Consider the following 22,984-nt stretch of genomic DNA (forward strand, 5'->3'; position numbering starts at 1 on the left):
CTGTATCCTTAAACGACTGGTTTTTCCCCATCTCCTCCCAGCATGTTCACAAATAAAATGAAATTAAAAAAAAAGAAATGTACTCACTATCTTGCCCATGTAATTGTAACCCCTCTGTACAGTATTTTCACAATAAAAAAAGAGGCCATGAGAAAAAAAAATAAGTGTAGTGATAATATTCTTTCCTACTTCATGGGAGATTAGAAAGTAAAGTGTCCTGGTATATTAATGTATTTTGAAGGATTAGAACAAAACATTACTCTCAGGATCAGATAACATCCTTCCCTTTTCGATTTCAGACATTTCAGCAGTCCTCTCTGCAGCACAAGTCAAAGAAGAAAAATAAAGGTAAGGAGAAAGAAAACTTTACCTACTTCCTTTGTACGGAGGTCATCACCAGCACACTTCACCCATCCTCTCTTGCTTGAGCCCAGTGTGGTTAGGAATAGCATAATCCCCCAGTGTAAGAGCTCAGAAGTCTGGCTTCTCCTTCAATTCAGTTACAAAACTGATACTTTTTACAATAAATACCTTCAACAAGTGGGAAGACTAGGATTACATGTTTTTTAGTTAAATTTTGTGTAACTTAGGTAGGTAAAAATGTTTTACATTTTTTCTATTCTATAATACAATGGGGTAATGTGACCTTTAAGGTTAATATGTGTCCAGCTTATTTTTTTTAATTTCCAGCCTATTTTTAGGACCTATAGATCTATATTATTACCTTTTCTAAAATCTCAAGCACATTTTCACTCACTTATCTTTAGGGCCTATAGCAGGCAAGAGCAAAAGGCGAATTTCTTGCAAGGATCTTGGCCGTGGCGACTGTGAGGGCTGGCTTTGGAAAAAGAAAGATGCAAAGAGTTATTTTTCACAGAAATGGAAGAAATATTGGTTTGTCCTAAAGGATGCATCTCTGTACTGGTACATTAATGAAGAGGTAAGTCAAAGTAGTTTGTTTTCTTATTCTATTACTTATCTTTAACCAAGAATGTCACCATCTTGAGACTTGCATTTTAAAAATCATGCAATCAAAATAATCATATAGTCACTTACTTTAAATTTAATTCAAAAGATTTCTACTAGTTATTTTTTCCTTCAACCTCTTAAAATGGTTGCATTTAGGAGTTCTGGATCATTGTCTAAATAATCTTGATGTAGCAATATATCTGAAACACAGGTAAGGTATAGCAAAATTCTATATATGTAACTAAAACTACCATGCTAATTTAAATGGTAATTCAGCTAAAAGCAATATACATGGAAATTTGATATTGATTTTTTAATGTCTTGTAGTTTTTTCTCCAAGTTTTGCATTTTTTCTTTGTTATTTTTGAAGAGAATGCACTTTAGTAGCTTAAATCAATATTATCTCAATTTATTTGTTTTCCTTAAGAAAAAATGAAGTAGTACTCTAGTTTTTAAATTACCAAGTATTCATTTCACAAGACCCATTTTTGGGGAGGAGAGTGTACTTAATGTATTTATTTTTGTGGTATTAAGAGTAGGACTGATTTATACCCAGGGTAATCATCACAATCTCTTATATCACTCAAAAATATGCCAAAAATATACTTTTCCACTGATATGTCCTCAACTCTATGTTTTTATTCTTTTGATAGCTGTCAGTTTACTGTATTATTAGGGTTTGGGGTTTTGGTTTGGGTTTGGGAGGGTTGTTTGTTTTGTTTTGTTTTGCCTGGCTCAAGTAGGAGAATGTTACACCCTTGGGCCTTTTTTTGGTTTAGTCATTTTTGAGGTATAGTATCACATTTTTTTGTCCAGGCCTGCCTGTACCACATTCTTTCTACTTACGTCCCCTTAGTAGCTGGTATGACATGCACATACTACCATGTCCATCTTTTGTTGTTGTCGAAGAGAGAGTCTCCCTGTCTTTTTTACTTGGACTGGCCATAAACTACAATGCTCCTAAACAGGTGGTGTTACAGGCATGAAACACTGTTCCAAGTATTATGTCTTATTTTAAGCAAACTGTAATTTTTGCACACATTTGTATTAGTTAGACATATTAAATGCTTTTTAATATGTCAACCAAGTTATGACAAGATACAGCATCTTGTGTTTCTCTTTATTGTAAGGTCACTTGTAGATTTATCCAGTATACACTAGATTAGGTTCTATTTTTCAAAGTTTAACTGGCAAAAACCTGTAGTCTCCCCTTTTCCTTAAGCAGAAGCTATATTTTAATGAGCAAGTGTTTGTTACTGTGTTAATCCTGAGAGAGATGAGTGATAATTGCATGGTATGCAATGCAAAAAATACCTTGGCAGGATTTTTGTAGAAGAAAATATACTCTTTTTACATCATTATGTGGCAACAATACCCCTTGGAAGTATTTTGAATTGTTTAGACTTTTAATTTTTTAATTAAGGGCATTAAAATTAACACAGTGGAAAAGTCTAAATATTTCTTTATATAATACAAGTTCCAGTCACTACCAGTAGCATCTGATTTTTAAATTTTGCATAAAATTCAGTCATCACATACACACAGAACTGAAAATCTATATATTTTCTTTGAAGTAGTGAATAGGAGTGTACTCTCACTTAAAACTGATGTTTAAGAGGTGTAGACTGGTATAGAAGACCAAGTAAAAACTTGGGATAGTAAACCTCAAAGAAGCTTGGTCATGATCAGAACAAGGGACCCAAGGATAAAAGGATCTAACCTTTAGTCTTAGCTTAATTGGGATAACTGGTACCAAACTTAAGAGTCAGAATAAATCTTGTATCATATTTTTGTACAGCTCAAACAGAGTAGGAGATACAGATTTCATTCCGTTTTTCAGATGAAAAGTCACCATTATACTCATAACGTGTTCAAAGCTAGATATTTGAAGAGCAGCCTGACTTTTTTCATTTGTAAAGTCATCCATCAATACAAAAAACCACAATTAGAAAAAGTTACACAACTAGAAAACAATCAATTCAGGTTTGATAAGAGAATGTTTGGAGGAAAGCAAGGAAATTGAATTAGTAAACATTTCTATATTTTAGATTGAGCATTCAAATAATAGAAAATTATGTATTGCAAATATAAACTACAGTTATTTGTATGTTATAAAAATAAATGTACTTTCTCACTAGAAATTTTCTTTTTTGGTTTGTTTTCATTTTTGCATTTCTGGGGATAGAACCCCAATCGTTATACATTGTAGGCAAGTGAGTGCTTGACCACTGAGCTACATCCCAAGCTCCAGAAAATTCCTTATAAAACATCTTTTACATTGAAAAAGGATGATATTTTCTATATTTATCTTAATATTATGATTAATAAATGATTAAATTAAAAATGATTAATACAGTAAAGTAAGTATTCAAAGCATACTTTCAATTTATAGAATATAATAGGTTAAGAATAGAATTATCATGTCCAATTTATGGAATTAAATCAACACACTTATTAGTATATATACTTAAGGCACAGTCATACAGTATAACCTTCGAAACTTTTTGTATAGTAACCTAAAACACAACTTTGCTTCTTTAGGATGAAAAAGCGGAAGGATTCATCAGTTTGCCTGAATTTAAGATTGACAGAGCCAGTGAATGCCGCAAGAAATAGTAAGTTGGTTTTATTCAGGGAAAGTAAGAGAAGGGATAAGATTGTTTTTTAATTCCCAGCTTTTAAATTATAGGTTACTCATCTAATGCTTTCAAATTGAGATAACAAGAAAACAGCTATAAGGACAGAAAATTGAACTTTACAATAATTTCTGTCATCGTGATAGATTCTATAGGTGTGTGTGTGTGTGTGTGTGTGTGTGTGTGTGTGTGTGTGTGTGTGTGAACTTGGGTTAGATGTTGAGGCACTTTTACCCCTTATAATAATTTGACTTACACTTATTTTCCAATTTGTAATAAAAATAAATGTCCTTTTTTGCAGTGCATTCAAAGCCTGTCATCCTAAAATCAAAAGCTTTTATTTTGCTGCTGAACATCTTGATGACATGAACAGGTAGAGTATTACTTAAATTTCAAAGTATTTAGCTGGGTGCCAGTGTCTCATGCCTATAACCCTAGCTACTCAAGATGCTGAAATCTGAGGATCATAGTTCAAAACTATCCTGGGTAGGGAAGTCTGTGAGATTCTTATCTCCAATTAACTACTAAGAAGCTGCAAGTGGAGCTAAGGTTCAGGTAGACCACTAGCCTTGAGCAAAAATGCTTAGGGACAGCATCTGAACCCTGAGTTCAAGCCCAGGACTGGCACACAAAAAAAGTATTTATCAGATATTAAATTCTAAGCTTTCTCAGTAATGCTTAGAAAATAACCCAGAAGTTTCTAGATTGATTGGTTTAAAGTATTATGGACCCGCTGTAGTTCCATGTGGCTATCCTGTTTTAAATAACAGCATTTACCCACAATATCAGGTTGTAAACCTCAAATATATGCAATACAATTGTTTTATTTTCTTTTTAATTGTTATTGTAAAGGCGATGTACAGAGGGGTTGCAGTTACATGTCAAGTAATGAGTACATTTCTTTTTTTTTAATTTAATTTTATTTTATTTGTGAACATACTGTACAGAGGGGTTACAATTACATGGGCAGGATAATGCATACATTTCTTACCAAGCATTGCAGCCTCCTCCTTTGGTTATGAGTACATTTCTTAAAGAGTGACTTCTCAGAAGAAGGAGTGAGAATGGCCAATAGACACATGAAGAAATATACAATATCTCTGGCCATAAATGAAATGCAAATCAAAACAACATTGAGATTCCATCTCATTTGCCTTTCTTTACGTGTCTCTAAAAATGGTTTCCAGGCATTTTAAGTATAAAAACTGTAGCTTCATTAATAGACTTGAGCAAACTAAATGAACACTCATTGTGTCTTTATAGAGATTACTCTCTGCAACACGAGAACACAAACATAGGTTTTGCAAAGCCAATAATAAGGTGTAAGGAAATAGCCAGAAAGATGTTGAAAATATTTGATTAGATCCTTTATTAATAAAGGAACCAACCTTTCATGTAGCTACCTTTCTTCAAATTTTGTAGAGGGCACCTGGAATTTAGAGAGTTTTATCTCTTTGTTCTCAATTTGAATGCAATGGAGGGGGTATTTGTGTTTTAATTATTTTAGAATTCTACTGTTCTAGTTACTGTCAATTTTATCATATATTTAGCTCAGTGCCATGGGGATAAAATGAAGTGTTTACATCATAATCAAATTGAAAATAAACAGCATTACATGAGCATGTCTTAAAAGATGGATAAAATAGATCCCAGTCACCTCCCACTAAAAACTCACATGATTTAATCATTTATGATACATGCTAATTGGGGCCTTTTTAAGATTTGAAATTACCTGCTTAAAATACATTTTATGAACAATAAAATCATTCTGGGCTTTCTTTGCTACTTCATGTTAGCAGTAGCTTCCTATGGATGTATCTAGTTCTGCATGTGTCACAGGAGAAAAACACAAACCTGTGTGATTCAGTTTGTTACTTTTTCTAAGCAATAGGTCAAAGTAAAAATATTCAAAAATATAATCTTTATGTTCTAAGTGTGAAAGGGCCATTTTAAAGAAGCCTTGCCACGGTGCACTATACCTTTCAGAAATAAATGGACTTGAAATAATGAATTGTTTTTAAATTTAATTCTCATGGAATTGTATTGTTTTGCTTTGTTTTTTCTTTTGGTTAGTAGTTACTTTCAGTATGCAGAGTTTTTAATATTACTTGTTAAAGATACGAAAGATTAGTGATAAGGAGAGACAACCACATATAGCTTTGTTTAGTCACCTAATTGTTATATAACAGGAAGATAATGCAGATGTTGATTTATTCTATATATAGTATTTTAAAGGTACTGCCTAAGCCTTCAAGAGTAGGTAAATATGTGATTTATCTGGTCATTTCATAATTTCTAAAGTATCATCATATCTACATGGTATGGACTATATTGTGGGACAGAGTAATATATCTTTTTCTTCCCAATTCAGAAAAATGTTTATATGGTACCAGCAGTAACAGGACCTAGTTATTAAATTTAAATTTAATTTTGTTCTATAAAATCTGAGGATGACGTGCTGGGAATATGGCTCAGTGGTAGAGTGCTTGCCTTGCATGCATGAAGCCCTAGGTCCCATTCCTCAGTACCACATAAACAGAAAAAGCTGAAAGTGGTGCTGTGGCTTAAGTGGTAGAGTGCTAGCTTTGAGCAAAAAAGAAGCTCAGGACAGTGCCCAGTCCCTGAGTTCGAGCTCCAGGACTGACAAAAAAAACTGAGCATGTACATATCTATATATCAGCTCCATGTTTGATTATGAGTAATTTGAAAAGCACTGTGGAATATCCCACTATGATTCATTTGTTCCCTTACTAATGAATACTGAAACAATTTTAATTGTTGTTTTCTTATGTGAAATCCATGAAGACAAAATAAAGTATTCCGAGATATATTTACTAAATTTGTTTGAGCTATAGACTATTTACTCTATCAGCAAACATGACCTTATAATTGTGCTTATCACCAATTTCTATTTGGCTAATGACTAGTTATACATTTCCCATGATTTTTTACTCTTAATTCTTTCTCAATTAATTATTCTATGTCACTTTGGACAACTCATGTTCACTGTACGCAAAATCATCTTGCCTATAACTTTTTGTTTTAAAGCATTAGTAGGGTAAGGTAAGGTAACAATTCAGGACTTAATATTAAAGAACTTTCCTATCAATGTAGTAAAATGATTCTAAATTCACTATATGCATCCTTGACCACCTTACCTAAAATAGCCTCATTTTCCCACCACCTTTGATATTTTCATTTTTTACCTTCCTTTTTATATGTATATGGATATGTATATATGTGTGTGTGTCTATATATATATTACATATGTCTATTTGTATCCCTATGTGTTGTTTGCTTTCCTAAGAGATAGGCATCATAAAAACAAGTTTGCTCATTTATCTCTGTATTTTGTGTGCCTAGAACAGTACCCTGCTTATATAGGCTTCCACTAAATGTTTCTAATATCCTTTGATGAGTACATGTGTACTTTCATTATAACTTAAAATAGTAAATCATAACCAAGTTCATCAGTAAATGTCTAATAGCTGAAACTTTAATGACATGTTTTCCAAGGAAATACCAACAGCTGTGTGGTATTTAGCATTTTGGAGCTAGCCATAGTGGCCTAATATATTCACACACTTGTTTTATAGTACAAAGGTTTGAACTCAGGGCCTTGCACTTGCTATGTTGGCACTATACCATTTGAGTCACCTCCAGCCCTGTTGTTTGTTTCTTATTTTGAGATTGCGTTTTTTTTAACTCTTTTGCCTGTGCTAATCTCAAATCATGATCCTCCAACTCTCAGCATCACAAGTAGGTCAGATTACATGCAGGAGCCATGACAAACTTTCTAGGGAGGTTTTATTATGAATATAATTTTTTTCTTCCTAAAAGTAGTTTAAACTTTCAACTGTCTTATACCATGTAGCAATTCTAGAGTTCAGTTAAGGCAGAAACTATGTCTTACTCATTTCAGTGTCTCTACAGCATAATTCATTATTCAACACATAGCAGCTACTTAATATCTATTATTCAATTGAAATGTTGTGGGGACCTTTTTAAATTTCTTGTATTATCTCATAAGGATCTTGTTCTTTAGAATATTGATCTAATTACATTTCAGTGATATTTTTCAAGTATCAAATATGTAGTGCTGTATTAAAATCTTCAACGAAGATTTTATCTTATCTCTAAAGCCATCAAGCCAGTCTTTCCCAAGAATGGTAAGATTTTCCCTGAAGGAAAAATTCAACCTCTTTCTTACTGCAAATGAATTTCCTTACATTTTAATTTTGACCTTTCACTAATCAGTAGAAATATTTGTCAAAAGTTATTTATAATAAAATCAAGTTATTGATTTCTAGTTTACAATCTTCTGGAGGATATTCTACTTAATTCATGTGATCAGTGTTTTACAGGATTCTAGTACCTTTTTCATTTCCCACACATACATGAGATGATAATTACTTATAGCTTTTGCCGAAATGAAACTTGACCTTAAGTGACCTATTACCAAAATTAAAGTGTAAGTTTTCAAGAAATTGATTTTATTAAAGACATAACTTTTCCTTCTTTTCAAGATATGCTAGGTATTTGATATACTCAATACCACTTGGCAAAAATGGTGAAATTATATTCTGAGTTACTTCAAAGAATGTATTTTACTTGACAGAAAAGATAAGATCTTAGGAGAAAACCTCAATCACAAGTTTTTTTAAAGATAGATTAGATACATACATACATATTAGATACATGCATACATACATAAATACATGCATACATACATACATCAGATTATGGCACAATTTAATGATGTTGACTATATTGGAAAATCCAAATTTACTCATTCTAGCTCCAAACAATATAAAAAGCATTTTCTGTCCTTGGAAAACTAAATATTTTTGTATATAGAGACAAGTTTCTGGAATTACTCCTAAGGTATATTTCTCCTATTAAACTTGAATGAGTTTAATCAAAACTATCATTTCATAGTAAAAGTACTGTTATTCAGAAGGTGTATAACTTTTTTTCTTGTATCAGGGCCTGATATTATTTAAGAATCTCTAAAGAAGCATTTGTTCTGAAGATATGGAACAGTAGGAATATTTGGAGTGCTTCTACATCCAACCTTGCTCAACTCAAAATCCTTTATATTACAAATAATAACAGCTATTCTATTGAAATAATATGTTTAGTGTGGGAACAACTTGTACTACAGTAAAATATGATTCATTGAAGACTTTATCAAGAATAAAAAACATATGTATTCCATGTAGTTTTAGACATCTTGTAATACTTCTAAGAGTAAAATTTAAGAAATTAAGTTAAAATATTGATTTCAGTATTTGTTTTTTAGGTGGCTTAACAGAATTAATATGCTGACTGCAGGATATGCAGAAAGAGAGAGGATTAAGCAAGAGCAAGGTAAAAAAAAGGAAAACCTTTTATTTTACAATAGTATTGTGGGTTTTTTTCATATCGTTATCCTTTATGGTGATTCATTACAATTACTTGAGAAAAATACACCTATGTATTATTATTTGGGAGAGGGGGCAACTTAAATCCATAGCACCTAATAGGTAAAATTTAATAAGCTGAAGAGATAAGGACTGAACTCATGAGTTTTGAAAGCAGATAATGTTGAATCCTCTCCTGAATATTGACCTTTCTTTATATTTCCTATGGGAAAACAAAATCTTTAGGACTAAAAATGATCTTTTCTACACTATCTCAGTTGGTTATGTTCTTACTATACAACTGGGATCTTAGGGGATTTTCCTTGGCATTTGCCTCAGATTTATTAAAAGTGTCATGGAGCAGAATTGAAATCTCAAGATTTCAGAATTTTATCAAGAATGCAAGCTGTGGTCAGCATCCTGGAGTAGCAGAACATTTTTGAAAGATTATTTGCTGTACATCCCTTGGAAACATGAATCATTTTTTAATTATTTAAAGCATCTTAAAGTAAAAAGAATTTAAATACTAACACAAATGTATTTGGAGTTATGTCTTCAATGAGCACAGCTAGTTTGCTGATGTAGACATTCTAAAAGCCTACTTCCTTTCAGACTTAGAGTAGAAATCTCAGCAAAAACATTTTAATAACATGTAAAAACTAATGTTGTAGAGATCCAGTAAAGATAACCAGTCCCAAAATTAATTTTTCACCAAATGTTTAGGCAAGTATCAATAAACTTTTTGTATAAAGAGCCAAATAATAATTTGAAGGCCACACAAGCTCTGTCAGAATGATTCAACACTGCTGTCCTAATGTGAAAGCAGCCATCAATAGACAAATGTACATGCCTATTGCCAATACAGCTTTACTTCTGAACTATAAGATTTTGAACTACAAGAAAGCCAGTTTTCATACTTTGAAAAGTCTTCTTTTGATTTTGTTATTGGCCACCTGTGATGTATAAACCATTTTGTCTACAGTCTGTTTAAAAACATAAAAATAAAAACAGGTAGAGGGCACATTTCACTTGTGCCAACATTTATCACCCTTTGGTTTATGCTTTGAATTAGGGAGTGGAGATTGGTGGATTGGTGTGGAGTGAAGAGATAGGACAGGAAGATCTCAAATAAGTAGAACATGGTTGATGTTAAGAGGAATTTATCATCTTATGGAGAACTTCAGAAATGCATCCTCGAAATCACTTAAAAACTGAAGAGCCACATAAAATGAATGAGTTACTAAATCAAAGTATAACTTATGATAAAAATATCTGCGGAGTGGATGCAAATTTGTTTTTTTAAAAAAATGCATGAGAAGAAGTTGGAGTAGTTGAGTAAATGTTTCTTGGAAAAAGTAGTCAGTGAGCCTAATGTAAAGATGATAGATTTTATTTATTCAACATTAAGACCCTCATTTGCAACATTTGCAAGATCCTCAACTGACACCCTTAATTTCTGTGTGAAGGTGAAAGAAACACTCATCCTCTCTGAAATTAAGTTATATACTGGTTTAAAAAAAACTGTCTTCATAAAATAATAGAAACCAAAACTTAAAAATGTACAATTCAAACTCAGTGGAAAAAGGGCTAAAGAGAATCTTCCCAGGAAAGGGCAACAGGAAAGATTTTATGTATGCTCTATTTTCAGAATGGGTTCTTGCAAGAGAAGGATACAAAGTCAAGGAAGTAACTAAAACATTCTGGGGAATGGAAGCAGCATGAATAATTCTACAGATAATATAGAAGCAATCTCCATTCAGTCAGTGTGCACAGGCAAACTTCAGTTAAGCCTGTGAAGTGTTGAATCAGTAACTAAGACATACCTTAATGGTTACAAGTTTATTTTTCACCTTCATGCTTCATTGTAATTTATAGGCCTAAATTTGTGGTAGGAGTACTGAAAAACATACCAGCTATCCTTTTCAGATATCTTTAAAAGACATAAAATAATTTCTTATAACTGTTTATAGATTTCTTTTATGATTTCTTTGAAAGGCATAAGAATTAGAAGTCTGAAGAAATATATTGGTAGGAGAATGAATCTAGGAAAGGTGTCAATCTACATAAACAAGGAAGCTTGGATTTTCAGCGTTAACATTTGTATTTTATTGACATTACATTGAAGCTGAGCATGATCTTGATTATAGTGAATTTCCTCTGTATTCATTATTATCAAATTTCATTATGGATGAAAGAATTGGTACATTGCATTCCATATGCAGGTTCCAAAAAGTATTTATTCTGTGGACTCATTCTGCCCTAGTCTATTGTGTGAGTATATATTTTAATACATAGTGTACTGTGGTAGAAATTGTAGGCAGACAGTGTTACAATTGTTACAATCACATCTCTCTCACTACTGCAACACAACAAAATATCTGAAATAATTCCTAGTTCCACATAGAATGTATGTCCCTAATGCACTTTAACATATGGCAGAAGCATACTAGATTTCCTATCTCATGTATGATTAGTTCTTGAGGTATTCTACATATCCTATAGATATTTCCCGTATCCCGAATACTATGCCAAATACTAGAATTCAGCTTCATCCAAAATTACTTCTTTGAATATTGAGAGTAGACTGGTAGTTGCCAGTCTTCAAAGAATAGGGAAGAGTGGGGAAAGGATGATGCATGAGTACTAAAGCATAGCAGGGGAGGAATTAAATGTGTGGTGAGCTATTGCTTAATAAGATGAGTATAGAGGATAATATACTAGGTGTTTTCAAAAGCTAGACAAAAGGAATTTTGATACTTTTACCATTAAGAAATGATAAATATTTGGTTGTAATCTAGCTCCAACTGCCAACACCACGGGCTGCAGGCTTACGGTAAACCCTGCCTTTCACACATGCTTACGGTAAACTCCACCTGTGTGTGGTCTGGTATGACAGTACAATCCTTTTGTGTAGTACAATTCCATTGGTCACCTGCCCAAGACCAGGCTTGACCTCATGGATTTTGCCTTTAAAAACCAAAGAATGGGGACCACTGGGGGTCGCAGCATCAGCTCCCGAGCCTGTCCTGCCACCCTGACCGGTCACTGTAGGAACCTTCTCAATAACGTTGCTTCTTTATTAAAAAAAAAAAAGAAATGATAAATATTTGAGGTCTTTGAAAAGCCCTCATGACACAAAAGCAAATGAAATTTATTTATTTGATAGTTCTAATGAAATGTCATTTTTTAGAAATTATCTTTTTGAATCCATACATGAAAGTAAAGTAGAAGTTTGCCTCTTCTGGTCATGCATGGCACTGCTTATACAGATTACTTATAAACTTACATGTAGTATTATATTACATATCAGTGCCAGAAATGTTAAAATATCCAATTATTTTCTGCTGTGAGACAGCTCTGAAAATAAATTCATTTGATCTTTCATTAAAATTTAGACTAGTTCTAGCCTTGAAACGATGACGTGTCTCTAATTTTCCACACACACCCAAAGAGCTTAACTAAATTTTTAATGTAGCTTTTTTGGGACTCCCTGTCTCTCTCTGTCTCTCTCTTTCTCTCTCTCTCTCTATTTCTCTGTCTGTCTGTCTCTCTCTCTCTCTCCTACACGCACACACACACACATACCATCACATATAGCTTTGTATACGAATTTAATTTTTAGAGTGGTAGTTCTCTCTTTTTTAAGCAGCACAAGAAAATTTTAGATTGATGGTGCTTTTTAATAAACCAAGAATTATATCAAATAGTCAATATGAATTCTGTCTACTGTAGTTGAGGAGAAAAAAAGAGAATCTCCCAAATCTACCACTATGGAGCCCTGAATAAAATGCTGATGATCTTTTCCGTGTACTAAACACAACCATTTCCTTACAATCCCAAGGTATCAGTCCAAGCATCAAGGAGAAAAATCAGCCAGAGTTTCTAGAAATAATGAGAAGGATGAGAGTGAAGTAATCTTGACCAGCCTGTTGCTTTGAGGGATTCACACTGACTCCCAAGTAGGATTTCAGGCTCTCATAAAATTGCCTAGTCAATAACACAGGCCTCCAGATTTCACTTTCCACTGATGGAAATTGCTACAATTAAAAAAATAAAAACTAATGTCAAGAAGATGAATGCCAGGCCTTTATTGCCTCTGTGATCTGGGTCAGACTGCCCTAGCATACTACCTACAAAAACATCCAGGAAGATAAGCAGCCCTAGTACTTACTGTGTTCAGGGTGCAAGGCATTTGAATATAAGTTACCTTATTTGGTACCTCCTAAACATAACTCCACATAATGGTTGTTATTAGCCTCCCCCCTTCACAAATTAGGAAAACAAATGAAGAGAAGTATGGTTAAGGAGCCATTTCAAGACATAGACACAGAACTCGGTCTAGAATTGAACCTACATCTGCCTTATTATATAGGTCATGCTTTGTTGGTCTGCATTTGCATGATCTGTGTCTGAGCAGCTATATTAATTCATAAGGGGAGACTTAGTTACACTGTCACTAGCCAAATATGTCACTGTTTTTCTCTATGTTTTGGTTTGGTTGGGGGCAGGTGAAAAGTCTCATCATGTAGACCAGACTTGCCTTAAACAAAAGGTCTTCCTGCTTCCTGCTTCCACTTCTTGATTATAGGCCTGATCTACCATGTTCCACTTTCCTATGTTTTTCCAGTAAGAGAAAACATCAAATTTAGATTAACTAGACATCAATTGTCTTTTACTCAAAGGAAAGTAATGGTCAGTTTTCTTGTGCTTGAAGGCCTAAATTATTTATTATTAAATTATTTATTTTATTCCCAGTATCCTTTGATGAAGAGTTCCTACTCACAGTAACCAAAATTAAAACTTAGAAGGAGGTGGAAAGACTAAATAATAATGAATATGCTTCACATTGAACTCTCCTACAATGTTAAACCAGACTCAGAAGCAATCCTTAGAGCTTTAAGACAATGCAATTTCTTAATCCAAATCCCAAGTCTATTACTCCTATCTGCCATATGATAATTTTACCATTAGTGTTAGTAATGCTTATTATTAATCAGCACCACAGGGCAAATATTACAATTGAGAATTTTTGCCAAGAGAAAGGTTGCTATAAAAATATGTCCTCTAATTTTTCATCTAAATCTGAATATTAGGTGAGCCTTGTGATAGATCTTTAGTGATTTAAATTTTCCTAAGCATAAAGAACCTTTTATTTTAATACCTTTTCTTGTCTGAGCTTAGTGTAGATAATACTTCTGGATTTTTGTTCTTGTAAATCACATAAAAATTAACCTACTATTTACAGGGTGGCTAAGAGATTAGTGGAATAGCTTTGATTTCCGCTTCCTCTAGTAATACATCTCCCAGAGTTAGTTGTTCACCCTCTTTCTTGCCTGAAGACTGTCAAGTCACTTTGTCTATTGGCTTACATTTTCTACCCTTTTAAGTAGTTCTGAAGTTTGGAACTTATAGCCTCATCAGCAGATTTGCCCTTTTGCATTTGGCAAGAATCAGAGTTTGCCATGTGTTTCAAAGAGAAGTGGGAGTATGGTGTTAGGGAGATTCATGTCAGCATGACTTTGGAAACGGTGCTTGTTAGATAACCAGTGAATTGAAGCCAAAGAAAATAATTGAGAATGTTATTTTGTAACTGTTTGTGTTAATATTCATCTTTAGGATAAAATAATACAACTTTGAGATGCATCATGTGATAGAACTTATTAATTGGCGCTGAATTCAGAATGATTTGGTCTAGAACTGAAAGAACCATAAACTTCAGTTGGCTCTCACATTGCCTTTTCCCTTACTCCACAAAATTACAGCGATGTGTGAGCCCTTGCTTTAAAGGGAGGTTGGAAGTAGGTGATTGTGCCCTTCATCTTCAAAACACCAGCTGAGAACAAAAGTTGGTGACTCTGGGGTTAAAGGAATACTGGAGAATGTGGTATGGGAGTGGAATTTTAATTTCATTTTGTTAAACAGTAACATATGTTACTAGAATGTGACTAGAAACATTTCCTAGAACATTAATGTATCTGTGTGCATGAATTTTCAGATTACTGGAGTGAGAGTGACAAGGAAGAAGCAGACACTCCATCAACGCCAAAACAGGACAGTCCTCCACCTCCCTATGATACTTACCCACGGCCTCCCTCTGTAAGTATATGCTTAATACAGCACCAGATTCTCTCACCTGAAAGATCCCTGTGTATGTTTAAAAAATTATGTAAGGAATTGTAGGTCAAACCTCAGGCTTTTTAGGGAAAAATAAATTTGAAGTCTAACATGACGAAGAAAAATATTTTTAATTTATTTATTGTTTTTGTAAAGGTGGTGTACAGAGAGGTTACAGTTACATAAATCGTCACATAAAGAGTACATTTCTTTTTGAACATTGTCACCCTTCCCTCACTCTCTCCAAGTAGAAAATATTTAAGTGTTCAAAGAATATTTAATCAAGAAAATAGTGGTCAGAACAGATTAGATCTGTTTATATCATAGTGGTCTTCCTGGACATATCAACCAAAACATTCTTTAAAGAAGAGATAGAAATTGACCTTACTCCACATGAATGAATTTTATTCCTATGTGCTTTAGAAGCAACTGATAAAACTTAGTGTTATAGAGCCAGGGTTGTAGTTCAGTGGAAGAATTCTTGCTTAGCATGTTTAATTCCCTGGATTTGATTCTCAGTGCCACAAAAAATAATATTGTATCCATAGTGAAGATATTTGTGCGTGTAGCATTTTAGATGGCTATGGGATCTGGTTTTGTGTATGTTTAAATAGTGCTCGAAAATTCTCAAGCCAGTACAAATAATTCTGTGTATAAGCTATGCTTTTGATCTTTTAACTGGTAAACAATTGTCCTTGTTTTGTCGAGACCATTTCATCCTATGCCATCAGAATTACTGAGACTATCTAAGAATCTCAGATCAGAGCTAATGCTCTCAGATCCCTAGCCAAGTTACTTTAACAATTAATTCTGCCTATATTGGGACTGAATATTCCACAAGAGAAAAGGAAGCTGGGTTTAGATGACAACAACAGTCATCCTAACTCAATTTCTGTTTTTGCAGGGATATAATTCATATGTTTCCTTTTACCCTAAAATATTGGGATCTGAATACTTCCTTTAAAATATTTATTAAAGAGAGAGACAAAACACAGATTTACTGAACAGCTTTTTAAGTATATATAGCAACTTGTGAATTTCAAGAAGGGAACTTCACATTATTATTAATACATTGAAAGGTAACCAAGTACCCACAAAAGTAATTTTTATTACTCCTTTATTATTATTATAATATATTATCACTAATATTATTGTTTACTACTCCTTTATTAAGAGGAATGAATTGACCATCTCAACTCCATTTGTGACCATCACATTTAACAAATCTGGCCTCTTCTGCCAGAAAGGCACTTAGCCTAGCCTGTTAGCCTCCAGAACTAGAGTAAGGCTTGCCACAGGAGGTATGTACACTGCAAGTGTTCTACATTTTTCTCCTCTTCCTAGTCCTTCCTTTTCCTTGGTTGCGCTTTCTGCACAACATAGATTCCCAAACTTTAAATTCCACAGATAAAAATATCCCTCCTTTTTTTTTGTTTATATATCCTACAGTGTCTATGCTCAAAGCAAATGTTAATCCCCAACAAGGTATAATCTCATCCTGTGTACATTTTTAATTCTCTAGACTTAACAAAACCTTAAGACAGCTGTTCTGTCGGCTCCCACAGGGGCACATATTCACCTAGGAAGAAAGGTTTAGTCTGTGTGTATACAATTTTTGCTCTCAGATCCAGCAGTCTCTCTCCTTTCTGTCACCCCCTAGACTACATAAAATCCAGCAATAAGCATTTGCAGATGATATACTTCTTCAGAGTTGAGGTTTTAAACTATATTTTTAGTTGCTATTTCTTCTATAAGCACTCACATTTTAACAAACAGCATTCATTGCGTGAGATTGTATTAATGTATTGAATTTTTCGTGAGTGCCTGATACAGCTGTATTTCATCCATGTCTCTATTTCTAAACAAAAATGCAATCTGGCGCCTACCTTTGGGATGGCTGCCAGTTTGCTGAGTCCATACTTGACCACCTAAAAACCAATCACTTAAATATTTCCTGGTCAACACCGTCCTTGGCACTAGATCTGATATTTCTAGGAAGACTAATCAAAGGCTCCTTTCCTGCAGATGAGTTGTGCCAGCCCTTATGTGGAAGCAAAGCACAGCCGGCTCTCCTCTACAGAGACCTCTCAGTCTCAGTCATCCCATGAGGAGTTCCGCCAAGAAGTAACTGGGAGCAGTGCAGTGTCTCCCATCCGCAAGACAGCGAGTCAGCGCCGTTCCTGGCAGGATTTAATTGAGACGCCCCTGACAAGTTCGGGCTTACACTATCTTCAGACTCTGCCCCTGGAGGATTCTGTCTTCTCTGACTCGGCAGCCCTCTCCCCGGAGCACAGGCGGCAGTCCACCCTTCCAACTCAGAAGTGCCATCTACAGGATCATTATGGGCCATACCCTCTAGCTGAGAGCGAGAGGATGCAAGTGCTAAATGGCAACGGGGGCAAGCCTCGAAGTTTCACGCTGCCTCGAGATAGTGGGTTCAACCACTGCTGCCTGAACGCGCCAGTTAGTACCTGTGACCCACAAGATGAGGTGCAGCCGCCAGAGGTGGAGGAAGAGGAGGAGGAGGAAGAGGAAGAAGAAGAAGGAGAGGCAGCAGGGGAAAACATAGGAGAAAAAAGTAAGTATGCTTACAGAGATTTGTAGTCCGTGGACACAAAGCCCTAACCTTTTCAAAAAATAAAATTGTTGCCTTTCTTGCGTAAAATCATGGTCTTGCTGCATAGGAAGTTAGGTCTCCCTTGGTGCACTACTTTCAGAACTTTAGCAACATGAAAAAAAAAATGATGTATAATGAAGCTTATGGGCCAGGACACCCAGTACTGGAGCAAATAATTGGTTTGGTTTTTTTTTTTTTCCAACCACCCATTTGCCTTTTAAGGTTAATAGTTTTCTTTCCTTTTTCTTCCTTCTCTTATCTACTTTCTTCTCATCTGTTTTTCCACAGTAATTGCCCACCCCCCGAGTTTCAAATAAGAAACTACAAATGCTTCAGGCAGGATGTTGGCAGACCCCTGAACTTTGGTTGACTAAGTGAAAACATGCACAAATACACATATTCACCCATCCCCTACACACACACACACACACACACACACACACACACACACACACACACACGTGCACCCTTTCGATGTCAGACTTAAAGGAGAAATCAAAAAACAGTTTTATTCCAGAGAAAGATTTTACATCGCATGTCTGTTATTATAAATAGCTGAACTTGTTTCTAGAAACCAATTTGCCAACACATTCATCTACTTTCTGGAGATATGTATTAATGAAAAAAATCAATTTCATAAAAATCAACTTGAAAGAGAGAAAAGTCATTTAAATAATCCTCTTGGGGTTTTGGCATTAAGAATATGTTTGGTGGGAATCGAGTACTTTAAGCAACATGCTAACACCAAGTTTTTTTAGCTGACATAATATTGTGTTCCAAAAGTGGGAGGCTAGTTTAAAGGAAAGGCTATAACCCACATTATTTTGGTTAGGAAGAAAATTATAACTTGGCTATAAATCCTAAACATGAAATGCAAAAGAATGTAAGTATAGGAGAAATAGTATAGCAGACTTTACTCAAAATGCAATCTGAGCCAATTTAGACCAATGGTGATGAAAGTAGTTACAAATTTGGTCCCCTTCTCTTTTAAAAAAATTTCTCGTTTTAAAACATAGGAACAAAAATGGAGCTGTCAGCCCATTTTGCAAGAATTTGATACAGGATATAGTGACCTAAGTTTTTTGGTCACAATTGGAAAAACAACTCATAAGTTACCAATAGGTCAGAAGCCTGATGTATGAAGTTTGGTTCATTTAAAATGAGAGCCACATTGGTGACTGTTGTCATGAGAACACAGTAAACCTCTTTTTATGGTGCAGATCTTCATTGTATTACTAAATGAAAATGTTGTATCTTCTACAAGAAAATATAAGAATTGCTCATCATAAACCCCACAGGCTGAACCAGCTTCAGTAGCTATAATCTCCATGAAAATGTACGAATTGCTTATAATAAACTTCACATGCTGAGACAGCTTCAGTATGAAGTATATTTTAGCCATAATCTCCATGAGAAATATTACAAAGGTGCAGGAAAGGTAATTACCATCTATTACTTGCCAAGCCCTCCCAACAGTGACATCTCTCAGAGATTATGGAACAGTCTTGTGGAGAAATATTAAGGAGTCATGCTAGGCCACTGTAGGACTTCTGGCAGACATAATTCATGCTCAGTGTCCTAACAATTCCTAGAATTAATAGCTTGTTTTCTAAAATTTTAAGATGAATTTGAAATGTCAGTTCAAGTTTCATCCAGGTACTGCACAATTGCTATGAACAAATATGTGGTTTGTTGAGTATTCTATAAACATTAGAAAAAATTAACTTTATCCAAGGAATTTTAAAATAAACTACTGCAATTAGGCACACTCTCTAAAATAGAGAATTCTATTCAGAATTTTTTCCATCATTTCTATAAGGAGTCATGGATACTGCTGTTTTTGTTTTAATAAAAAAGGTCTTTAGCACTTCATCTTGGTCAATTTGTTGGAAAGCACTAGGAAGGATCCAAAGGGTAAACATGGTACCATTCCTGATCTTTCTTCAAGTTTCCAGGAGCTCATGGAGCATCTCCAGTTAAATGGCTGCAGACTTTCTTTCTTCTAGAGTCTCTTTTTTTGTCGTTCTATTCTGTACTCCTAAGTGAGTAGGATTTTTTCTTCAGGTTCTCAATGAATAACTATCTGGTACTGTCCATCTTTCCCAGTATACTCTCCCTTTGTGGAACATATATTATAAGGCAGAACATCCCTAGTGTGTCAATAATTTGAATATCACATATTTTATAGTCTAGCATTCTGGGACAACCATGCTCTCTCAATCATATCTGTTTCACAAGAGGTGAAGCCCCATTTTTTTCTGGGTATTTTTCCATAAATCTTCCACTTGATGTCTCAGTGTACTTCAAACTGTACTCAACATTGCAATGCATTTCATGCTTGCCTAGACAGATGGTTCTTGTTTGATGCAATTTATGTTTACCATTCTAACGATGAGGTGGGATTGCAATATCATTGCTAGTAGTTAGAAGTGTACAACTTGATAAAAATTCATGTGGGGAAACAGCATTAAAATTCAAAATATAATTTCCGATCTAGCTATAGGGTGGCACACTTATGACTAACCTGAGTATTCATTGGCAGTGAAGATACAAGTTGCTTATTTAAACCAAGCTGTTAATATCATGCCAACAGAGCACAAATTACACATAGGAATGAGAAGCTGTAGCTATGATGTCAGCTGTCACATGATATCACACTTTTCAACGCAGCTCAGTCACTTTACTATCATACAGTTCATTAGGCAGCAGATAATTGTAAAAATTGAAGTCTATCAGCAATCTGTTCGTTACTGACTGTCCTGCCCAAGGCCACCATCTGGTTTGACCCACCAAGCAGAATTAATAGTAATCAAGTGTAGATGTACAGGGGAAATACTTTTGCTATATCTGGCTCCAAACATCATTTGCAGCTTTTCAAAAAATTAAAATGAAATGTATCTGAAAGAGGTGATATCAATCAAGATGCATTGTATTCATAAACTGCTTTGTTGAATGGTAACCCCTTTGTACAACTATGTAAAGATAGGAAAAACATAACTTTTTAAAAAAGAAATATCGGGAAGGTTAGCAAAAGGGGTAATCAAAGAAAACATGAAAATATGCCTTTGGGATGAAGAATTATAGCATCAGACAGACCCCTTTGTTATCATTAGAATTTTATTTCACCTTATATAATATGGCATATATTATATAATATGGCATATATTATATGGTGCTTACAAGGCAATCTAAGAAGCAAGGCGTGCCTAAATCCTGAATTTCTTCTAAATTTTCCTTATGACTGTGGAATTTGGCCCTTCTCATGAGGTATAAATTTAGCCTTCCTTAGAACAGGCTTCAATCTTGTTCACATGGTTGAACTAGGGTACCTTTTGTCTTATTTTGAAATTCAATTATTTAACTGAGTCATGCTGTGATTTCTCAGGCTGAACTCATTTTAGTCTGAAATGGATGGTACTAAAAGTACACAGATGAGACTTGTCTTATTTTCCTTTGACTGAAAAGTCAGCTTGAATATTAATTATCCTGACCTACTTCACTGGCATTTGGGAGAAGACAAGTAATTTCCTATTATCCCAATTAGGAGTTTCCAAGCTTATTGAGGTGTGGGCCTTATAATACCTCCACCAAATTAAATTATTAATTATGTCAGCATATGCGACTTTCAAGGGGCATAATCAAAAATTATAGGATCCATTAGAAAGATACACTTAATTCATAAATCATCTACCCTAATATCACAATACTACTTTTCTTTTGTCATAGTAGGCAGTTTAGATGAGGTTTTCAAAAGCTTGATCCCCTAATTCTACTTATTTCCCCACTGGCAGTTATAAAAGTACTGAGCCACACATTCTTGGTGCTCTCATTTACTCAGCAAAGTTACATTGTTCTCTTTCCATTACATTGGAGATTATACATTAATAGTTTCACTTAATTTGTACATATATTTAGTTTGATCTTAGAAATCTAAAGCAAAACCTAAGTCTTCTGCAGGGAGGGAAATGGATAAAAATCTATTCCCTTATAACTACTGTACACATTAGGTTGTCTGAATGAGATATTATTGGTGTTCTCAAAAGGAGATCTGCTGAGAAATATACTTTAAAGTTATATTTTTAAAATCTAGCATGCTTTGGTGCACCAGTGATATCTTAGGAACTGTGCAGAATATACAGCTCAATAGCCTAAAATCTGCATTTATCTAGGCAGGCAGGTTGGATAATATCTACCAATATAGTACAGAAGAAGATACTTCATCCTCTTGAATCATTGTAAGGATTCTACAGTAATTTCCTGAAGATTTTCTAAAAGCCGTGAATTTTATTTTTGAGAACATTCAGGTAGGAGATGTGTGGGCAAGGGAAAGATATTCTCAGAATGCAAAACTGTTGAAGGAGGAGAAAAGGAACAAGTTAAAAACAGAAAAAAAAATGTTGCAGCACTTTTTACTTTTTTGTTTACACAGTAAATTTTTCACACAAAGGATTTAGAACAATAATCATCAAAAATCTCTGAAACTATAGTTCCAGTCTAAAGGGAGTAGTTTAATGAATGATTCCTGCAATGTGAATTAAAAGACATGATAAAGTAAGAAAAAGAGTAACGGACCCTTAAATATGTCACCTCTGTAAAGTTTAAGACACCATCTGTCACCGGTTATATAACAAGTGTATTTAAAGAAAGAACAGCATCTAGAAGCATGCCTTAATACTATATTTTCTGATTCTGAAGAAATACTGCTAGGGAGACATAAAAACACAGAAGATTAAAAAGTAGTCTATTTGTAATTCTGATCCTGGTCAGAGATCAAACATAAGCCCCTCCCTCATTTGGGGGCTTAATTAGGAAAAAATTATTGTCTTAACTTACAAGAAGTTCAGAGGTGAAACTTCCTTGTGCTGAATTTCATACTGTACAATGTCAGAACTCTTAGTTTACTTTTCTGTAATGGCAAAAGCTTTATGCACCACTTCTCGTAAGATTGTATCCAAACAGCCAAATACTGAGCCCTCTTTAAAAGTATCTTTAAAAGAACAAAGAAAACTTTTTCTGTATCCTGCTAGCAGACTTAACCCTAAATTCCATCAGCCAAGGTTTTCCCACATGCCTATGCCTAAATGACAAGTGAAACTGATTTAGACTTACACTGCTTGATTTTTAAGATTATGAAGAAAATATACTGTAATGTTTGTTAACACTTTCTGTAGGAGTGGCTCTATCAATATATGTTACATCTTGAGATATATTCATTCATTCAAGCATTATTTCACTCCTCTCATATA

General features: G+C 34.3%; 1 protein-coding gene across 4 annotated transcripts in view; it reads left to right on the top strand.

Annotated features, from left to right (window-relative positions):
* The window catches only part of Cnksr2 (connector enhancer of kinase suppressor of Ras 2), a 218,586-nt gene that overhangs the window by 160,928 nt on the left and 34,674 nt on the right, over positions 1-22,984 (top strand). For all 4 annotated transcript variants that reach the window (XM_013026488.1, XM_013026490.1, XM_013026491.1 and 1 more), the window contains 7 exons: positions 300-348; positions 768-940; positions 3,511-3,584; positions 3,907-3,978; positions 8,908-8,975; positions 15,003-15,103; positions 17,147-17,699. In XM_013026488.1, the coding sequence (XP_012881942.1) occupies positions 300-348; positions 768-940; positions 3,511-3,584; positions 3,907-3,978; positions 8,908-8,975; positions 15,003-15,103; positions 17,147-17,699 (1,090 nt within the window). The remainder of the gene's footprint in view (positions 1-299; positions 349-767; positions 941-3,510; positions 3,585-3,906; positions 3,979-8,907; positions 8,976-15,002; positions 15,104-17,146; positions 17,700-22,984) is intronic.

The sequence above is a fragment of the Dipodomys ordii genome, unplaced genomic scaffold, assembly GCF_000151885.1.
Source record: "Dipodomys ordii isolate 6190 unplaced genomic scaffold, Dord_2.0 Scaffold94, whole genome shotgun sequence".
NCBI classification, from domain to species: domain Eukaryota; kingdom Metazoa; phylum Chordata; class Mammalia; order Rodentia; family Heteromyidae; genus Dipodomys; species Dipodomys ordii.